This window comes from Mytilus trossulus, chromosome 6, assembly GCF_036588685.1.
Source record: "Mytilus trossulus isolate FHL-02 chromosome 6, PNRI_Mtr1.1.1.hap1, whole genome shotgun sequence".
NCBI lineage: Eukaryota > Metazoa > Mollusca > Bivalvia > Mytilida > Mytilidae > Mytilus > Mytilus trossulus.
Genome location: NC_086378.1, coordinates 48,783,054 through 48,801,947, shown reverse-complemented (window position 1 = coordinate 48,801,947; position 18,894 = coordinate 48,783,054). Strand labels below are relative to the sequence as shown.

At 30.3% G+C, this 18,894-nt stretch overlaps 1 protein-coding gene across 1 annotated transcript in view; it reads right to left on the bottom strand.

Moving 5' to 3' along the window:
* Window positions 1-18,626, bottom strand: part of LOC134723489 (uncharacterized) — a 28,492-nt gene extending 9,866 nt beyond the window's left edge. Inside the window, exon 1 of the mRNA XM_063587085.1 lies at window positions 18,572-18,626. Within this exon, the coding sequence (XP_063443155.1) occupies window positions 18,572-18,623 (52 nt within the window). The 5' untranslated portion in view covers window positions 18,624-18,626. The remainder of the gene's footprint in view (window positions 1-18,571) is intronic.
* Between the last annotated feature and the right edge of the window lie 268 nt (window positions 18,627-18,894).

Sequence of the window (18,894 nt, the reverse complement as noted above, 5' to 3'; positions counted from 1 at the left end):
AAGCTGGCAATAATAAAAGTCTTGTTTTCAAATTCTTTAAAAAATTGAAACAGGGTGGGGGTATAAAATGTATTGCAAAGAAAAATTGTATACACAATGATTTCTATAAGATTATAACTCTGATAAATGAGTATTTCCATTTCCATTCTTAATTTTATTAATGTGAGAAAAACTGATTTTAGAGAGTTTTCAATTTTTATAAATGTCTGTATAGGTTGCACTTTGTAAATGTTACCAGTAAATAAACATGTGCATATTGTTAACATTGAAATCTGTGGTAGCCTTTCATTCGAGGTAGAGATATTCCAGCAAATTAGTGTTAGTTTAAACTCTGAGAAGTTCAGGGCATATGAACGTTGAAAATATGCCGCACAGCCCTATATTCGGACCTTTGAAAAAATGTGGTGCATATGAACTTTCAATTCTAGGATAATATTATTTTCAAAACTTCATAGATAAAGTGGCACAGTTTTGGTTGTAAAAGGAGTTACTATGGGAAATTGCATTGTCAATATAAACAGAAACACAACCTATAAAGAGCATTTTTAGTGTCAATTGACCAGAAAAACAAGAATAATTGTCTATTTTTTGTTTATTGTTTATTTATCAACAAAGTTTTATTTTTCAAGTGGTCATGGCAAAACTAGATCTATAGGTGAATCTGTTTGTTGACAAATAAGTGTACAACTGGGAGACCAATTTTCAATATATTATAGTAATCTAAAACAAATTATATAGCATTTTCTTTTAAAAGAAGAACTATGTACACGAGATGTAAAAGATATCGGAGGGAGGGTTCGACAAAAACCGACAATGCCATGGCTAAAAGATCCAAGAACAAAAGACAACCAATAGTACACAAAACTCTCCACAGATACTAAAGACTGAGCAACACAAGAACATGTTTTATGGTGAAACGTAGTCACTCAACCATTCAAAACTAAAATATGAACTCGTTTGATAATTTTGACAGTTCATTTAATAACTCTCATATTAACAAAGACTATCGAAATGGATAATTCTGACAACACAAATTTGCAATCTAAATAGTATTTCCAAATAATGTAAAAATATATTCAAAGATAAATACCGCAAAAACTACAAAACAACATAGATAATTTTAGAATAGACAATCATAAAAACAATTTAAGCAATTAAAACAATAATAAGTAAAACCAAACAAACACCCATAAACAAGCTATATAATAAATCGGACATGTACATGTCTGAAATCATTTATAACGAAGAAATGATATTTCAAACAATGACTGAACCATATTTGAACTGAATTATTATCTATAATTGATCATACACACTTTTATAGTCTCGTGTGACAAGTAACCATAAACCATGGATAATGTACATTTAGAACAATTATATTGTTGTCTTTGTTATTGCTGATCTATTGTATTCATATCAAATATTCATTGTTGTAGCGGTCTATCAATAAGTACAGACCTTTGATTTCAAAGTGCTGTCACTTCCATGATACCGTCGGTCAAGTTCTATAAATCTTAAAAAACGAATCGCAAATACATTGTTTTAGAAGATATTGTGCATTGTATAGGTGTAATACCACCAAATCATGGTACGTCACATCCGGTTGCATACGAAAGTAGGTCTAAAAAAATATTCCCTTGAATTTGACCGTTGTAGGTAATTAGTCCTACATTTTATTGCAGTAAAACTATTTCTGTGTCATAAACATATGTCTTGGGTATTTCAAAACACCATTATTTTTTATTTGTGATTTCTATAGAAAATTTTGTAATCTTGAGGTTACATGGTGACTAAACCTTGTACACAGATAGAATAAGGGGAGAAATTTGATTTGTTAACTTCCAATGATGGTTATTTTCTTATATGCAATGAAATGTTATGTGAAACTTTTTCTATAGAACTGGACAGGATAAAACTTTACTCATGCCAAGTATTTCTTTATTTGAAACAAAGATACATTCTGCACATTTTTTTGAAAAGTGCAAATTTAACAAAGACTAATAGGGGAAAATCAATGGTGGTATTACACCTAATATGGGAAGCTGTACATGCACCTATGGCCTTGTGAGTAATCTCAAGTGTTAAAATTTCTTGCTATTTAAGTGAAATAATACAAAAAATGAAATATTCTGAGTGAATTGAGTCTTTAAAACACATTTTATGAGAAAATTGTCTTGAAATAGGACTGTACCATGAATATTCAGTTGACAGAAAAAGCCATACTAAGTGCATATCTTTATTTTTCTTGAGGGGGGTGGGCTTTTTCTCCTTATTTCTTATATTTTGCTATGATATAACATTTTCCTAGGTAATATTTAAATAAATATATAGTTATAAGTAGATGAAAGTATTTTTAATGTTGTAACGACAAGTTATTCACTAAAAGAGAAGCCTTTTATGTCTCTCTTTGGAACACGGCGTAAATTTAATTTTTACGTAAGGACTTATTGAAACCTCCTTGGAGACAGTAAACTTTTATATGGATTGTTCATTCTGCTAAAATGCTTCAATTACTCATTTCTTATAACATTTCTACCATAAATGAGTGAAAGTTACCCCAATATTTTTATTTATTGGCCTGAAAAGATTTTGAGGAAATGTGAGGTATAAATTGACCCCAAGAGACCTTATAAAGAAGACAAAGAGGTTTATTAGTGGTATTTTATCTTCCTAAAATCATCTTGTGTATTATTTTCAACTGTTTGTAGGCAGATAAGATAGATATTTGATCATTTATTGGTCCACACTCTATTCTAACTTGATGCGGCTTGGTTTGGATTTGTCGAAGAAATTTTGCTCGAATCGCTGTAGATGTCGTCTTTCATTATACTAGATTTTTCTCAAACTATTGAACTGATTATGACAAAACTTGACAGAAATGCTTGAAATAACCAGTATTACATAAAGAAAAAGTCACATTCAGTTTATTGAACAAAAAGGTCTTCTTTAGGTGTAATACCACCAAATCATGGTACGTCACATCCGGTTGCATACGAAAGTAGGTCTAAAAAAATATTCCCTTGAATTTGACCGTTGTAGGTAATTAGTCCTACATTTTATTGCAGTAAAACTATTTCTGTGTCATAAACATATGTCTTGGGTATTTCAAAACACCATTATTTTTTATTTGTGATTTCTATAGAAAATTTCGTAATCTTGAGGTTACATGGTGACTAAACCTTGTACACAGATAGAATAAGGGGAGAAATTTGATTGGTTAACTTCCAATGATGGTTATTTTCTTATATGCAATGAAATGTTATGTGAAACTTTTTCTATAGAACTGGACAGGATAAAACTTTACTCATGCCAAGTAATTATTTATTTGAAACAAAGATACATTCTGCACATTTTTTTGAAAAGTGCAAATTTAACAAAGACTAATAGGGGAAAATCAATGGTGGTATTACACCTAATATGGGAAGCTGTACATGCACCTATGGCCTTGTGAGTAATCTCAAGTGTTAAAATTTCTTGCTATTTAAGTGAAATAATACAAAAAATGAAATATTCTGAGTGAATTGAGTCTTTAAAACACATTTTATGAGAAAATTGTCTTGAAATAGGACTGTACCATGAATATTCAGTTGACAGAAAAAGCCATACTAAGTGCATATATTTATTTTTCTTGAGGGGGATGGGCTTTTTCTCCTTATTTCTTATATTTTGCTATGATATAACATTTTCCTAGGTAATACTTAAATAAATATATAGTTATAAGTAGATGAAAATATTTTTAATGTTGTAACGACAAGTTATTCACTAAAAGAGAAGCCTTTTATGTCTCTCTTTGGAACACGGCGTAAATTTAATTTTTACGTAAGGACTTATTGAAACCTCCTTGGAGACAGTAAACTTTTATATGGATTGTTCATTCTGCTAAAATGCTTCAATTACTCATTTCTTATAACATTTCTACCATAAATGAGTGAAAGTTACCCCAATATTTTTATTTATTGGCCTGAAAAGATTTTGAGGAAATGTGAGGTATAAATTGACCCCAAGAGACCTTATAAAGAAGACAAAGAGGTTTATTAGTGGTATTTTATCTTCCTAAAATCATCTTGTGTATTATTTTCAACTGTTTGTAGGCAGATAAGATAGATATTTGATCATTTATTGGTCCACACTCTATTCTAACTTGATGCGGCTTGGTTTGGATTTGTCGAAGAAATTTTGCTCGAATCGCTGTAGATGTCGTCTTTCATTATACTAGATTTTTCTCAAACTATTGAACTGATTATGACAAAACTTGACAGAAATGCTTGAAATAACCAGTATTACATAAGGAAAAAGTCACATTCAGTTTATTGAACAAAAAGGTCTTCTTTAGGTGTAATACCACCAAATCATGGTACGTCACATCCGGTTGCATACGAAAGTAGGTCTAAAAGAATATTCCCTTGAATTTGACCGTTGTAGGTAATTATTCCTACATTTTATTGCAGTAAAACTATTTCTGTGTCATAAACATATGTCTTGGGTATTTCAAAACACCATTATTTTTTATTTGTGATTTCTATAGAAAATTTTGTAATCTTGAGGTTACATGGTGACTAAACCTTGTACACAGATAGAATAAGGGGAGAAATTTGATTGGTTAACTTCCAATGATGGTTATTTTCTTATATGCAATGAAATGTTATGTGAAACTTTTTCTATAGAACTGGACAGGATAAAACTTTACTCATGCCAAGTATTTCTTTATTTGAAACAAAGATACATTCTGCACATTTTTTTGAAATGTGCAAATTTAACAAAGACTAATAGGGGAAAATCAATGGTGGTATTACACCTATTATAGTGAGTCATTGTCCATATATCAAACGCACTATAACAATTAATTTTGTAATGTTTGCTTAAGTCATTAACTATTTCCTATTAACAATTGAAAAAAATATTAAATCAATTTTAACGTTACAATATCTTTATTGCATATTTGCTGTAACAATTTACTAAGTTTACAGCTTTAACTTAGTATCATCATGTAAGCTTACATAATTTTCACAAAATATATTTGATAAACTATTGTGATTACACATATTACATATTTTGTTTCTTTTTTTTTCATGGTACTATTTTATCATATCTGTAAATAATTCAATATTAATTCAAAAGAAGATCATTGGCAATCTTCTGTAATTTTTCTTTAAATGAAAATTTTTCTTTCTTAAAACCAAATAGTTTTTCAGGACATGAAATTTTCATCCCTCTGTATAGGATGGTTAAGTTATCAATTTTCCAGTCGACACGGTCGATCTCAATCTGTTCACAATTGATTAAATTAAGCTATTCTGTGTATATTAAGAATGTCAGATTTCCGGACCCTCTAGTTACATCCACAAAGGTATCAAAGGTACCAGGATTATAATTTTTTACGCCAGACGCGAGTTTCGTCTACATAAGACTCATCAGTGAGGCTCAGATCAAAATAGTTAAAATGCCAAACAAGTACAAAGTTTAACAACATTAATGACCCAAAATTCAAAAATAGTTGTACCAAATACGGCCAAGGTAATTTTTCCTAGAGTAAGAAATCCTGAGTTGTTAGAAAATTTCAAAGTTTTATAAAAATAACCATGTAAATAAACTCATCATCTAAACCCTGTATATACACCAGACGCGCGAAATTGATATTCCTGTCAACACTGAAGTGCTGACTACTGGGCTGATGATACCCTCGGGGACGAAACGTCCAAATCGTTTCGAAAAATAATTTTGCTTGCTAACCAGTTTAATTTTTTCTTTTCGTTATTTTTTCACACATGTTTAAACATCCATGTTTGAATTATTATAAAATCCTTGTATGCTTTTAAGAATTGATTGGGAAAAGGTTACGAACTCAAATGTCGAAAAAAACTTTCAATGTATTGTATCTTTAAAACAAAGACCCTTAAACGTTCAATTTGTTTCTTATTATTAATCCATTTTTTGTATACTATCAATTTGTCAGATTCTTTTGAAAAAGGGTTGATATTTTAAAACAAGTTAACGAACACCCTTATCACGTATAACTTAGTTTAAACATCGATATATTACGATAGTCTCTTTCTTGTACACACAGATTTTTAATATTTTCTTGTTCATTTTGTACGGTAATATATAAAATAATTTACTCTCTGAAATGTGAATATTAATGCATAAGTTTGTCTGAATTTGCAATACTGTTTAAGTGCTTAAACTAATATAATACATTAAACTATTATTATAGCGTTATTCTCTTACGGTATCAGTTTCAATTTTTATTTTTGTTCATTTTGCGACCTAAGCGTCAAAGAAATGTCTGGTATATATATGGAAGACTCTTTTCTAGAAATACGCACAAGTAATGAAGTTACAAGCATCCAGTTCCTCTAATTGGGTATACTAGTTAATATGATTATGAAATAAACAGTCTGACGTTAGAATTTATGATTTGTTATGTAATAAATATGAAAATTTAGATATCATCAGTAAAATTCGAAACCAAACAATGGAAATGTTAAAAATTTTAAAACGACCAAAAAATAAATAAATAGATCATGTTTTAGATTATTTATTAACTTCAATTAATTGATACAAGAGATAATTGATTTTTTAATTGCTGTACACATAATTACCCCATGTCAAAAAGAGTTCATGGACTGTTTAAAGAATAATTGTTCCCATTAAGACCATTTATCATGTTTATAGGAACAATCACGTGCGTTTGCCAATACAAATGGAAAATGGTTGTTGATTATTGACAAGGAAAAATTCAATATAAACAAAATATTATTAAGAGAAGCATGCATAAGAAACAAGACATATTCAAACTCAAAAGTCGCAAAAAAAATAACTGATAAAGCAACAGCAAAATAGAAAACAGATCAAAACAGTATTCAAAATACAAAAAAAGATTGGGCAACTCATCATATACCACCCAAAACTGGGGATAGTTCCAGGTGCTTCGAAAGGGTAATCAGATCATGTATGTGACAATAGTCGTGTTACTAATCAAAATATAAACTCAGTTATAAGTCTACTTAAGGAGAAGTTAATGCTTCTTTTTGTATTTTCTATAGGAGATACATGTTAAAGCGTTGAACGGAATTACTCCATACTTTTATGTGCTCATTGCTTTTACAACACTATAAAATTACAAAAAACTAAATGTGCAATTCCTATTATTTGATATTTATTTCTTGGCTATGGTATAACTGAGGGGATTTGTTGTTCGAATGGTTCATACCAAGTAGTCGAAATAATGTATCACAAGTCCTGTTCACACCAACAAATCGAATCCCTCATATGACAGGTACGCTGAAATTAATTAAGTAGTATTTTCAATTTTCCTTCTGTTGGTCGGTTGTTCACTCCCGACACTCTGCCTTCTTTCATCAATAAAAACTGAATGCCACAAGACCAAAGAATATGGCTAAAAGTGGGTTAAACAACAATCAATCAATCAATCGATCAATTATTCATGGTATTAATTGTACTCAAGCTCTCAGTTTTTTCCAATGCATTGTTGCAAAGTTATCATCGGAACTGCATGCAATGATGTGAAATGAATTTCATGTAGATATTAAACATCACTCGGAATGCCTTACCATTATTGACAGCCATTCAGAAATCAGCATTGTTATGAAATATACATGCAATGTATTTATTAAGCTGTATAAGGTATTGCTTTAAATCGATAGATAAAGACATATATCAATATAAATTATCAAACCAATTAATTTAGTTTAAATGCCACGAAATTCATTAGCCATATATAAAAGATAGTTCATCAATGTTCAAATAATATGACATAACTCTGGTAAAACTATGATAAAACTGACTTTAATAATCGATAGTACACCAGCAGTATCAACATAACTCTTTATCATAAAGCATATACTGCAGTTGTTTCCATAAGAAAGTAAACGTTTAACACTTTAAAATTATGATCTGTTCAAGCTAATACACCATGCATGTTTAATTAGTATATCTTGTTACTCAAAATTAGAAAAAAAACCTTCCTCATAATTAGTCTTTGTAAATGCTACTATGGGAAGTAATTGACATTATTTAGATATATACATTTTCATGTTAATTCTCGCTTCAAAAGAAAAACTTATTTTAGTAGTTCAGATTAAAAATATACTTTAATTCATTCTAGTACAATGGCTCATGAATTCTTGTTTTCAATTTCCTTCTGGTTAAAATAATAAGTTGGACAATTCAGAATCAGTAAAGACTATTTCAATGATGGTATAGTACATATAAACACATTCCGTAACTGGGACAATACCCCTAATGCGCCTTGAAATGAGGAACACAAAAGTCACGTGTAAACAAAAAATCTCTGTGTAGTGATATTTGACACATTTCTATGATAAACAAATAACTGAGCTGAACCATTAGTGTTAATTTAGAAAATAAGGGAACACAGAATAAATGTGTAAAAACCATGGAGCTATGAAATGTGTTCAAAGTATTAAAATTTCAAAGAACTTATTGTGTTAAAATTGGGATTTTTTACCATGAGGAGCGACATCGCAAAAGGATACTCGGGGTTTGCTAAATTACGGAAAAATGAATCACACTTCGTACCCCGAAAATTTAACCACATTTGTAAAAATGTCTCAGCTTCGAAACAAGCCATCATACATATACAAGTTTACGATATGGGCTGAGCAACAGAAGAAAACGTTACCATTACGGCCTATGGAATAACAATTGCGCATATTGCCCCAACTGTGGGAATATCAATTTTGGGGCACATCAATCAACACAATTTGTGTGCACGTTTTTGAACATATTTTGTATTATGCTGAGGGTTAATAAAGTATATCTCCCCTTTTAAAGAACTGAATAGATGTGTGGTAGTAATTCATGACTAATGGTTACCATTAATACATGGTCATGGCAAATTTCGAAGCAGAAGAACGACGCTTTCATAGATGAATTGCATTTCCAAGTTGCAGTAAGAATGTTATCACAGAGCCAAAGCGCAACTTTATTTTCACCTGAAAGGTTCAAAACGGCAACTTACAATGGCATGACATTCTTAACTGGTTTGCAAAAAAACGTCACAGATAGTTATTTTTTTTCAATTTGTTTAGTATACCAAAGCCTGACGTCCTCTTTAGCACAAGAACTTCGGATGTGTTGCATTGCTGTAATGATTGAAATTAAAGATATTTCCCTCCGGTTGTGTATCTCTAAATGTGTCTCTTATTATAATAAGTAATCAATAAAAACTTGTGTTCGTTTTTAGGTCTTCATTGGCTTGATATTGTATTGCCATTTTTGTTTAGAAAGTAAACCTTGGCATTCAAAATACTAACTATTAACTGACTAACTAACATGATATTTTATTATTTGTTGTTCTTAAACCCGACAAGGTGTCACTAGTTTTGATGAATAATGTATCCCCCTCTTCTTGTTTGTAAGTGTTCATCTTAAGTTCTCTTTGTTTTATGATTTTTTTCTATTTTTTTCCTTATTATTGTTACTAACTACAAATATAATTCCTCTTTTGGTAATCCTTTTGATTCGAGCGTCACTGATGAGTCTTTTGTACACTGAACGCGCGTCTGGCGTTAAAATAGAATTTAATCTTGGTATCTATGATGAGTTTATTTAGTACTTCTTTAAAACACATATTAACATTATTTCTATACAAAGACATGATAATAATCCTCCTTATGCATTCAACCATTTAAACTTAATGGTACGAAATAATTACTTTGATTAAAAATTGGTGTCATCATGTTTCCAGTACGAATTGCATTCAAGCATTATGAGAAAGTATTACTGGGACATAAAATTGACATTACATGTCTGGTATATTTGAACTACTTGTAATTAATCAGTACGTGAAATGATAGTTCTTTCTTGTATTTTTATTTGTTTGTATTTACTGATTTGTCTTAGCTATTTCATGCATTAGGAATGTCACGTGATAAAAATCAAGATTCTAACGAAACATACATGCAATGTTCTCAACTGTTTAAGTTAAAGGCTTAGACTATAGAGATTAATCAATGTGAATTATTAATTCGAGTTGATTTAGTCCATCAACCACGAAAGATAGTTCATCAAGTTTCCAATATTATGTCAGAATTCCTGGTAAAACTGACAGCAAAACTGATAGCACATTAACAGTAGCATTACTTACTCTACATCATATACACTTTAGTGCAGAAAGTGCAGTATATACTATTAGAAAGTTCACGAATACAAAAAACAATTAATATACGAATAGTACAAAAGAGGGACGAAAAATACTAAAGGGACAGTCAAACTCATTAATCGAAAATAAACTGACAACGCAATGGCTAAAATGAAAAAAAGACAAACAGACAAACAGAAGTACACATGACACAACAAAGAAAACTAACTAATAAGAAACACGAACCCAAACAAAAACTACGGTTGATCTCAGGGGCTCCTGGAAGGGTAACAAGATCCTGCACCACACGTGGCACCCGTCGTGTTGCTCATGTGATAACAAATCCGGCAAATTGTCTTATTCGGAAGGTCACATTCGTGAAAGGAAAGGGGATCAAAGTTATGACGTAAGGAACACATTCGATTTCATTTGTGAAACGGTTATTCCATAACGGTCAACCAACTCGTGATGGCGTCTGTAAAATTTACGAAAGGAAGATTTCAACTTCACCATTTGGAACTCTTGGTTTAATAGCTTCCTTTTAAGCAGTAACCATCACGAAAATCATGATAGAAAATGCAAGCATAGGAATATCATATCTATTGGAAGATATATACACCGTATGCAGGTGTTGCTGGAATGTTGCTACTTAAAAATTCACAATTGGAAAGCAGAAATCATCTCTTTTGTCCTAAAGTTTTGTTTTCAACCGACCCTCATTGTCAAGTTCTTGATGTAAGTTAAGATATGAGGTCGACTTAACTGTATCTGTTGTATCCTTAATCTCTAGTTTACAATGACTTGTCTACGCTTATTGAGTCATATTAAGTGTAGTGATACGAAGTAAGTACGGAACGGATGTTAGCCCTGCGCCGGAGATTTCGGTGTCTTTAGCTCAGCACAATACTGCGCATCTGCTATTTTTTTTAAGGTTTATCTTTCTGTATGGTATTTTGTGTTTTTGTTTTCCTTTTCGTTCGTTCATATTATTGTAAGTATTTCAAATGGAATAATAAATGTTTCGTAATTACGAATTGTTCAAGCTAGATAATCCATAAAAATTGAGTTGGTTTCTCGTGTTTCTTAAGATTCGAAAATTCGCTAGGTTACATTTATCAACTGTCCCTGCCGCTAGAGGCAATCATTGACATTAGTCAGATAAACATATTTTGCATGCGAATTTTAATTAAATAAAAAACGATGTTAATTAATTATAATGCAATCACTACAAAAGTCAAAAAGTCTGAAAAGACCCGTTTTTGTCTGACTTTGCATGAATTTAACTCGACATTCTTTAATTGTCTGAATAATTAAAAACAATTCTTAACATAATATAAACTTGTCTACTAGGGTCTTGATTTTTCTAGACAAGTGTCCTGACAGTATGAACATTGTCTAAACATTACTCGACACTTCCTGTATCATCTGATAAGAGTCTGGATTAGTCTCGACCAATTCCTGACTGTCTTAAACGTGTCTCAATCGGTCTTGACATATTCTTGACATTCTTACAATAATGTCTGAATATGTCTCGACACGTTCTTGACAGTCTTTAAGCTGTCTAAATATATCTCGACACATTCTTGACAGTCTTAAATATGTCTTGACACTATCTCAACAGTATAAATTTTGCCTGAAATGTGTACAGACTCATTCTGCACTTTCTATTTCTGTTGTATTTTCCTTTTTATTATGACTAAACTACACTTTGAAGAATCAAGGATTAATTTTGAATAGTAAGATACCCTTTTGGTGCAACTAAGTGGGAATACTCCAATAACCCCCATGTAGTTTAATTTTGACTTATTCTAATTAAACGTTTAATTAATTGTTTTCACTTGGAATATATGTCAAAGTTACTGACAAACAGCCTTTAGATGTTTGCCGTTCGAAAAACTTGCTTTACTAAAATAGGTGTCTTGTGGGAGTTTTAAAATGTGACCATGTGTCCTTTTTGGATACCACAATACCTTTTGTACGTTTGTGTGACTGAAAAAGGGGGGCTTTCGTTTAATTCCAATAATTTGTTCCCATCTTGATTCCAACACCTTATTCAAGTTTTTAGAAAAACCAAAAACATTTTTTATTCAAAATTGAGTATTAAATTTAAATAAAAAAAATTTAATTAAAAGGACGGTTTTCATTTCATCTATCAACAAACTTTTTAAATTGTAGTGGCATGGTCGGTCAACTGATAAGTTTGATGGCTGATTACAGGTAAAGCAGTAAATTTTCATATGACGGGTGCGTGTACCATGGGGTGTACCTTAATTTTATAGGGAACATCCTGTCCATGTGTAATACTTAATATATATTCCAACATATTATAATTACACAAATTTTCTTCTGTTAAATCCTTGCAAGTATTAGGATAGCCTCATACTTTTCTATTTATGAAAGCAACATGTTGATACATTACTTATTTACAATATTAACATTGAATATTATGATTGTAGAATGAAATATGACTACAATATGATTGGTTTTAATCATTTAGTAATTATTCATAAGGTTCAGGAATCAATATTTGTAATTATTTACAAACCCACATTTAAATTGATTTATATTAAACTACCCACATGAGTATTGTCCATACTTTAGATTTCATAGCCATATTGTTATTTGTCAAAATATTTATATACCAAAATTTTCAATCATTTCACGGGTGCCACATGTGGAGCAGGATCTGCTTACCCTTCCGGAGCACCTGAGATCACCCCTAGTTTTTGGTGGGGTTCGTGCTGTTTATTCTGTAGTTTTTTTATGTTGTGTCGTGTGTACTATTGTTTTTCTGTTTGTCTTTTTCAGTTTTAGCCATGGCTTTGTCAGTTTGTTTTAGATTTATGAGTTTGACTGTCCCTTTGGTATCTTTCGTCCCTCTCTTACATGCCCATCTTTTTTTATGTTGTAACAAGTGTAACTTGAAACAACAGTATATTATATAAAGAGAAATAAAGATTGAAGATAGAATATTTGTCATGATTTCCAAAAATCAGAATTGTCAAGTAAATTTAAGACACAACTCAAAATGTTCAAAATATGTCAAGCCATACTGAGAAAAAATAAGAATGTCAAGAATATGCCGAGAAATTTCAAGACAGTATTCAAATGTCAAGAATTTGTCCAGAAATTTTAAAGACAATATTCCGAATGTCGAGAATATGCCGAGTAAATATCATCATGATCATAAAAATTTCATATAAATGCGAATTTGTCAAAAACAATTAAGACATACCTTTGGAGAATGTCGAGTAAAAATTCAATAAAAGGAAGACAAAAATTGGTCCTTTCAGACTTTTAGACTTTTGTAGTGAATTGCTCATAGACTTTTTTGTGTTCTTATCGATTTTTGCTTGATATATTAAGTTCATTTTTTCTAAATCTGAATAGTAGTGGGTAGGTCAATGCTTGTTCACCTGAATATAATCATATGTTCCGTAATTGTACGAATGATCATATCATTGCTAGTCCTTCCAAATAGAACTTGTGCACCCATTCTGGTGATCTTTTCGTACTTCGTAAAAACCAAATGAATATTATGACCTAATTTTAACAAAGAAATGATAACAATCATCATTAAGCATTCACCTATCTGAACTTAATGCTACGTAAAGATGACTGTTTCGATTAAAAAATGATGCCATCAGGTTTCAATTCTGTAATGTTTTCAAGCATGATGATTTAACATCCGACAAATAATCTAATTTTAGAAAGTATAAGTCGCACATACGCTTGACATGACATGTCTGGTACATTTAAACTAATTAATTTTGTACTATCCCTAACTTTGATTGTCTAATTTTAAAACACTTCTTTATTAGAATGCTTTGATATAATTAATTTAAACAAATCTCTGGTTAAACATGTTATTCATGTAATAGATTATGTTGATCGCAGTAATTTTTTCACTTTACTTGAACCAGTTTATTTATTATTATAACAGTATTCAAATTTACATTAACGCAATTGTCCAATACATTTAAATAAACCAAAAAAAAACTGGTTGTCGTATTTACTTACGGTTTTGGTTTGTTACCCCGATTTTGTTTTTTGTCCATGGATTTATGAGTTTTGAACAGCGGTATACTACTGTTGCCTTTATTTACTATGATCACATTTAGTAGAAGTGACACCAATGTCATCTCTTTGTACAATATTACGCAAGTTTTTCTCGTGCAAATATTACCAATATAAATTACATCATAGAACACCCGATATACAACTGCTCTAACCAGTTCGGAATATATAAAAAGTACAACTTTTACACAGAGAAATAAATCCCAAGTCTCAACGATAAGAAACTTGAATAATGTGTTATGATAGTTTTATCGCCAATTGTGGTTGTGTTTTTGTGTTCATTTGTTTGTATTTACTGATTTGTTGTAGTTCATACATAAAATATTATTTTGACATGTTTCCCGATAGAAAAATACAGATTCTTAATGAAACATACATTGAATGTACTTTTAACGCTGGATATTTACTATAATGTATGAGACGACATGTAGAAATGTATAAATATTAATTATCAATTCGAGTTAGGTTAGTCCAAAAGCCATTTGCAACACGTAAAAGATATAGTTAATTAAATTTCCAATATTTTGTCGCAATTCCAGGTAAAATTCACAAACAAAATCGATAGGACATCAACTGTACCACAACTTAATTAAACCTATACAACATCGTGCAGAAAGTGCAATATATGTATAAGAAAAATAACGAATAAAATATTTGAAATTAGGAATTGTCAAAGGCTATTAAGCATAAAAATTGAGTTGGTTTCTCGTGTTTATTTAAATATTAAAATTCGTTTTGTTATATATATTCTATGTTCCTGCCACTAGGGGCAGTTATTGACGTAAGTCAGATAAACACATTGTCGTTCGAATTTAAATTTTATAAAAATAAAATGTTTATTTATTATAATTCAATTGCTCATATATTTTTTATGTTCGTATCAAATTTTGTTGATCTAGTAAGTTCACCATTTCTAAATCTGAAAAGTGATGGCTAAGTCAATGCGGGTACACCTGGATAGAATCAAATGCTTCGTAAGTGTACGAATGATCATTGTAAAGGACAACTTCAATCATTTAAAAGTGTGTGTAAATTATTTACCCAAAATGTAATGCATTCTGAAAAAAAATCAATTACAATATGAAGCTTCATCTTTATTTTTCTGATTTACTTTTTAACAGACACGAAGGGAAGTGTTCCTAGCTTCGAAAAAAATATTGGTTTTTGTAAGGTTTTATCTTTAATTCTCTGTATGGTATTTTGTTTGTTTTCTTATCGTTTGTTCATATTATTGTTAGTCCTTCCGATTAGAACTTGTACTCTCCTTCTGGTAACCTTTCGTACTTCTTTAAAACTCATTTGAACATTATGACCTATTTCTTTACAATACTCATTTTCCATTCATCCATCTTAACGTAATGCTACGCAAAGATGATTGTTTTGATTAAAAATTAATTTCATCAAGTTTCCTTTCTGTAACGTTTTCAAGCATGATAATTAATATCATACCCATAAACTATTCTCTTTTTTAATTTTTCTGTCTGAATGGTTTTACGTTCGAACTTTTGGGGTCCTTTATTGCTTGTTGTTCGGTGTGAGCCAAGGCTCCGTTTTGAAGACTTTACTTGGACATAAAATTGTTTACTTTTATAAATTTTGACTCATTGACACCCACACCACATCTTTTTATATCTAAAGTTTATTAACATCTTAAAGTAATATATTTTAACAACAATCTTCAATGTTTATACAAACTATTAAAATTATCCCATACCTTTGAATAGATTGAAAACAAACTTAAAATTGTAGTGCTACATTAACATGCCACAATAAACTGATTGTCGTAGTTACTGTGAGCACCTGTAGATGTGTTGATACCAGTATCATCTTCTTTATACAATATAACGGAATCTCACGTTTAAACCGTCAAATGCCTTCACGTGCATATATTTATACAAGTATAAATTCATATCCCAGAACACCCTTTATACATGTTATACAACTACTGTAACCAGTTTTGTATATATCAAAAGTACAACTTTAACACAGTGAAAACAAACCCAAGTCTGGACTACAAGAAATATAATTTACGTTTTCTAATAGTTCTATCATTAATTGTGGTTGTGATCTTATGTTTATTTGTTTGTATTTAATTTTCTGTCTTATTTATATTATCCTGAAAATTCAGAAATTATTGCGTGAATTTATTATTGCGATTCTGTCATTTTAAACTTAAATGCGATTTTATTTTTTACGATTTTTAGAAAAATTATGTTAGTTCATATAAAAAAATGCGATTTTAAACTATTGGGATTACAACTCTGTCGCATTTTTTGCAATAATAAAAACCTCGCAATAATTTCTGAATTTACAGTATATAAAATATAACTTTGAAATGATTCGCGATAGAAAATACGGATGCTAATGGAACATATATGCAATGTACTTATAAGGCAGTATTCTGAAATCTCTCGGGGCGACAGATGTAGACCTTTATCAATGTTGATTATTAATTCGAGGTAATTATTAAGTTCTTAAGTCAACAAAGCCATAAGCAATCCATAAAATATATATTTCATTAAACTTCAAATATTATGTCATAATTCCTGCAAGGTAAATCTGACTAATAAAATCAACAGCACCACAAACTAACTCATAATCCTCTCCAACATCTCGAAGATATTGCCGTATTTACTATAAGATATATATTTAAGAATTACAACTTGTCTAAGCTTGCATATCGAGTAACTAATAAATAAGTAACATTATTTTGTTATATTTATTTTATGTCACTGTTTTTCTGTTTGTCTTTGTCATTTTTAGCCATGGCGTTGTCAGTTTGTTTTAGATTTATGAGTTTGACTGTCCCTTTGGTATCTTTCGTCCCTCTTTTACAAAAGAAAGTTATACGCATTTACATATTTTTACTCATAAACTGAGGATGTGATCTAAGGTAAAATAAAATAGATCAAGGATTCAAAATTGACACTTTAAGCTGGAAAATGTATTATATATAATATATACATTTCATAATATATTGAAAAGAGAATTAGTTAAGGATCAAATTAAACAAAAATATTGATAGGCCATGGAGCTCTTTTTCGAGTAATTGATTTGTAGAATATGGCGAGAAAAGGCTGGCTCGGACTATGCCTTATATTTGCATTGGTATTAATTGGGTCTCAAATAAAGAGAAAGAAAATCAAGAATCTGCTAAAATTTGGTCAAATGACCTTTTACGAGCCATCTTATCTTATGTAAACAATAAATAGGTGTAATGGGCCAATATATTTTATCTTGTATCGTATGGAAAAACACCAAGGAATTTGAAAATTTGGCATCTATTCAAAACCTCACCTAAGTATATCCTTAATTAAATTTGTTATAGTGAAATTGCCGATAGATTTTAGTGTTTTTAATTATGTTCTGTTTGATCTAGGAAGTTCATCCCGAATCGGATCAGTAATGGTAAATTCATTGTTGGTACATCTGAATTGAAAATACGTTCTTGATTGTGGTAATGACATTTGTGAAAATCAACAGCGGTTTTTCTATTGTTTGAGTACACTAAATACTAACGCAATATGTATTGACCTATGAAACAATTGGTTACATAAGACGCTCAATCATTTATTATCTGAATCTAACTTTAATGGGCACTAAACGGGAAGCTTGCTAAGCAGGAACTGCGTTTTAAAATGTTCGTATTTGTAGGGTTTATCTCAAATTCTCTGTAAATTATTTTGATTGTTTTCCATTTTCTTTTCTCCGTACTAGTATAAGTCCTTCAAATTATAATTGTTAATAACCGTTTTGTGACTTTGTCGTTATCATACAAAGGTTCTTACAATTATGACCGAATTCTTTACATAATATTGAAAATTTCTGTACAAAGAAATAATAATTATCCTCGTAATGCATTCATCCATCTAAATTTAATTCCCTGGCAAAGTTGATTGCTTTGATTAAAAATGGATGTCTGTATATACTCATTCCGTAATGTATTCAAGCATGATGATTTGATGTGCAACGCAATACTAAGTTTAAGAAAGCATTTATAGATTGCACTTTATATATACAACTGTTTCACAACCACGTCTCTTAAAATATTCATAAATACATTGTTTTGTTCATTTGCTGGTTTCCAGAAATGATCTCTTTGTTTTATTGATTAGAGACATTACTTGGAAATGATAGCAGTATAAAGATTAATTATTTCGGCAGCCTTGAATTCTTAGGGATATCAAAACTCAAAGTAGGGGTAGTACAAAATTTAAGTTTAACTCTCAGCATTTCTTGGCATATAATTATTGAAAATATGACACCCAGCCCTATAATTTGACCTTTGAAAAGAGTAGTTAATATAACTATAGATATAAATTTATAATTTTGACTTTGCATAGTAGACACTTTTGAATTAATTGATCATACCTGGTTCTGTTAAAAACCACAAAACGTGAAACCAAACTGTTGCCAGTAACATACCTGAAAAGAAAAAAAAAACCAATCTGTTAATAAATGCAAAGTAATGCCTCTCAATCATGTTAATATACACATGGTACAGTAGAACAGAAAACCGAATTTAACAGGCTTTTAGCATTTTGTAGAAAACAAACCGTAGCACCATCGATGTCTGTAATTTGCTAAATCATTTTTCAATGTATTAATATATATCCATCGTTAAACAAGTGGCACACAAGAAAGTAATATACAATAGTGAAGGTACAAAACAAAAGTATTCACAAAAATACCGT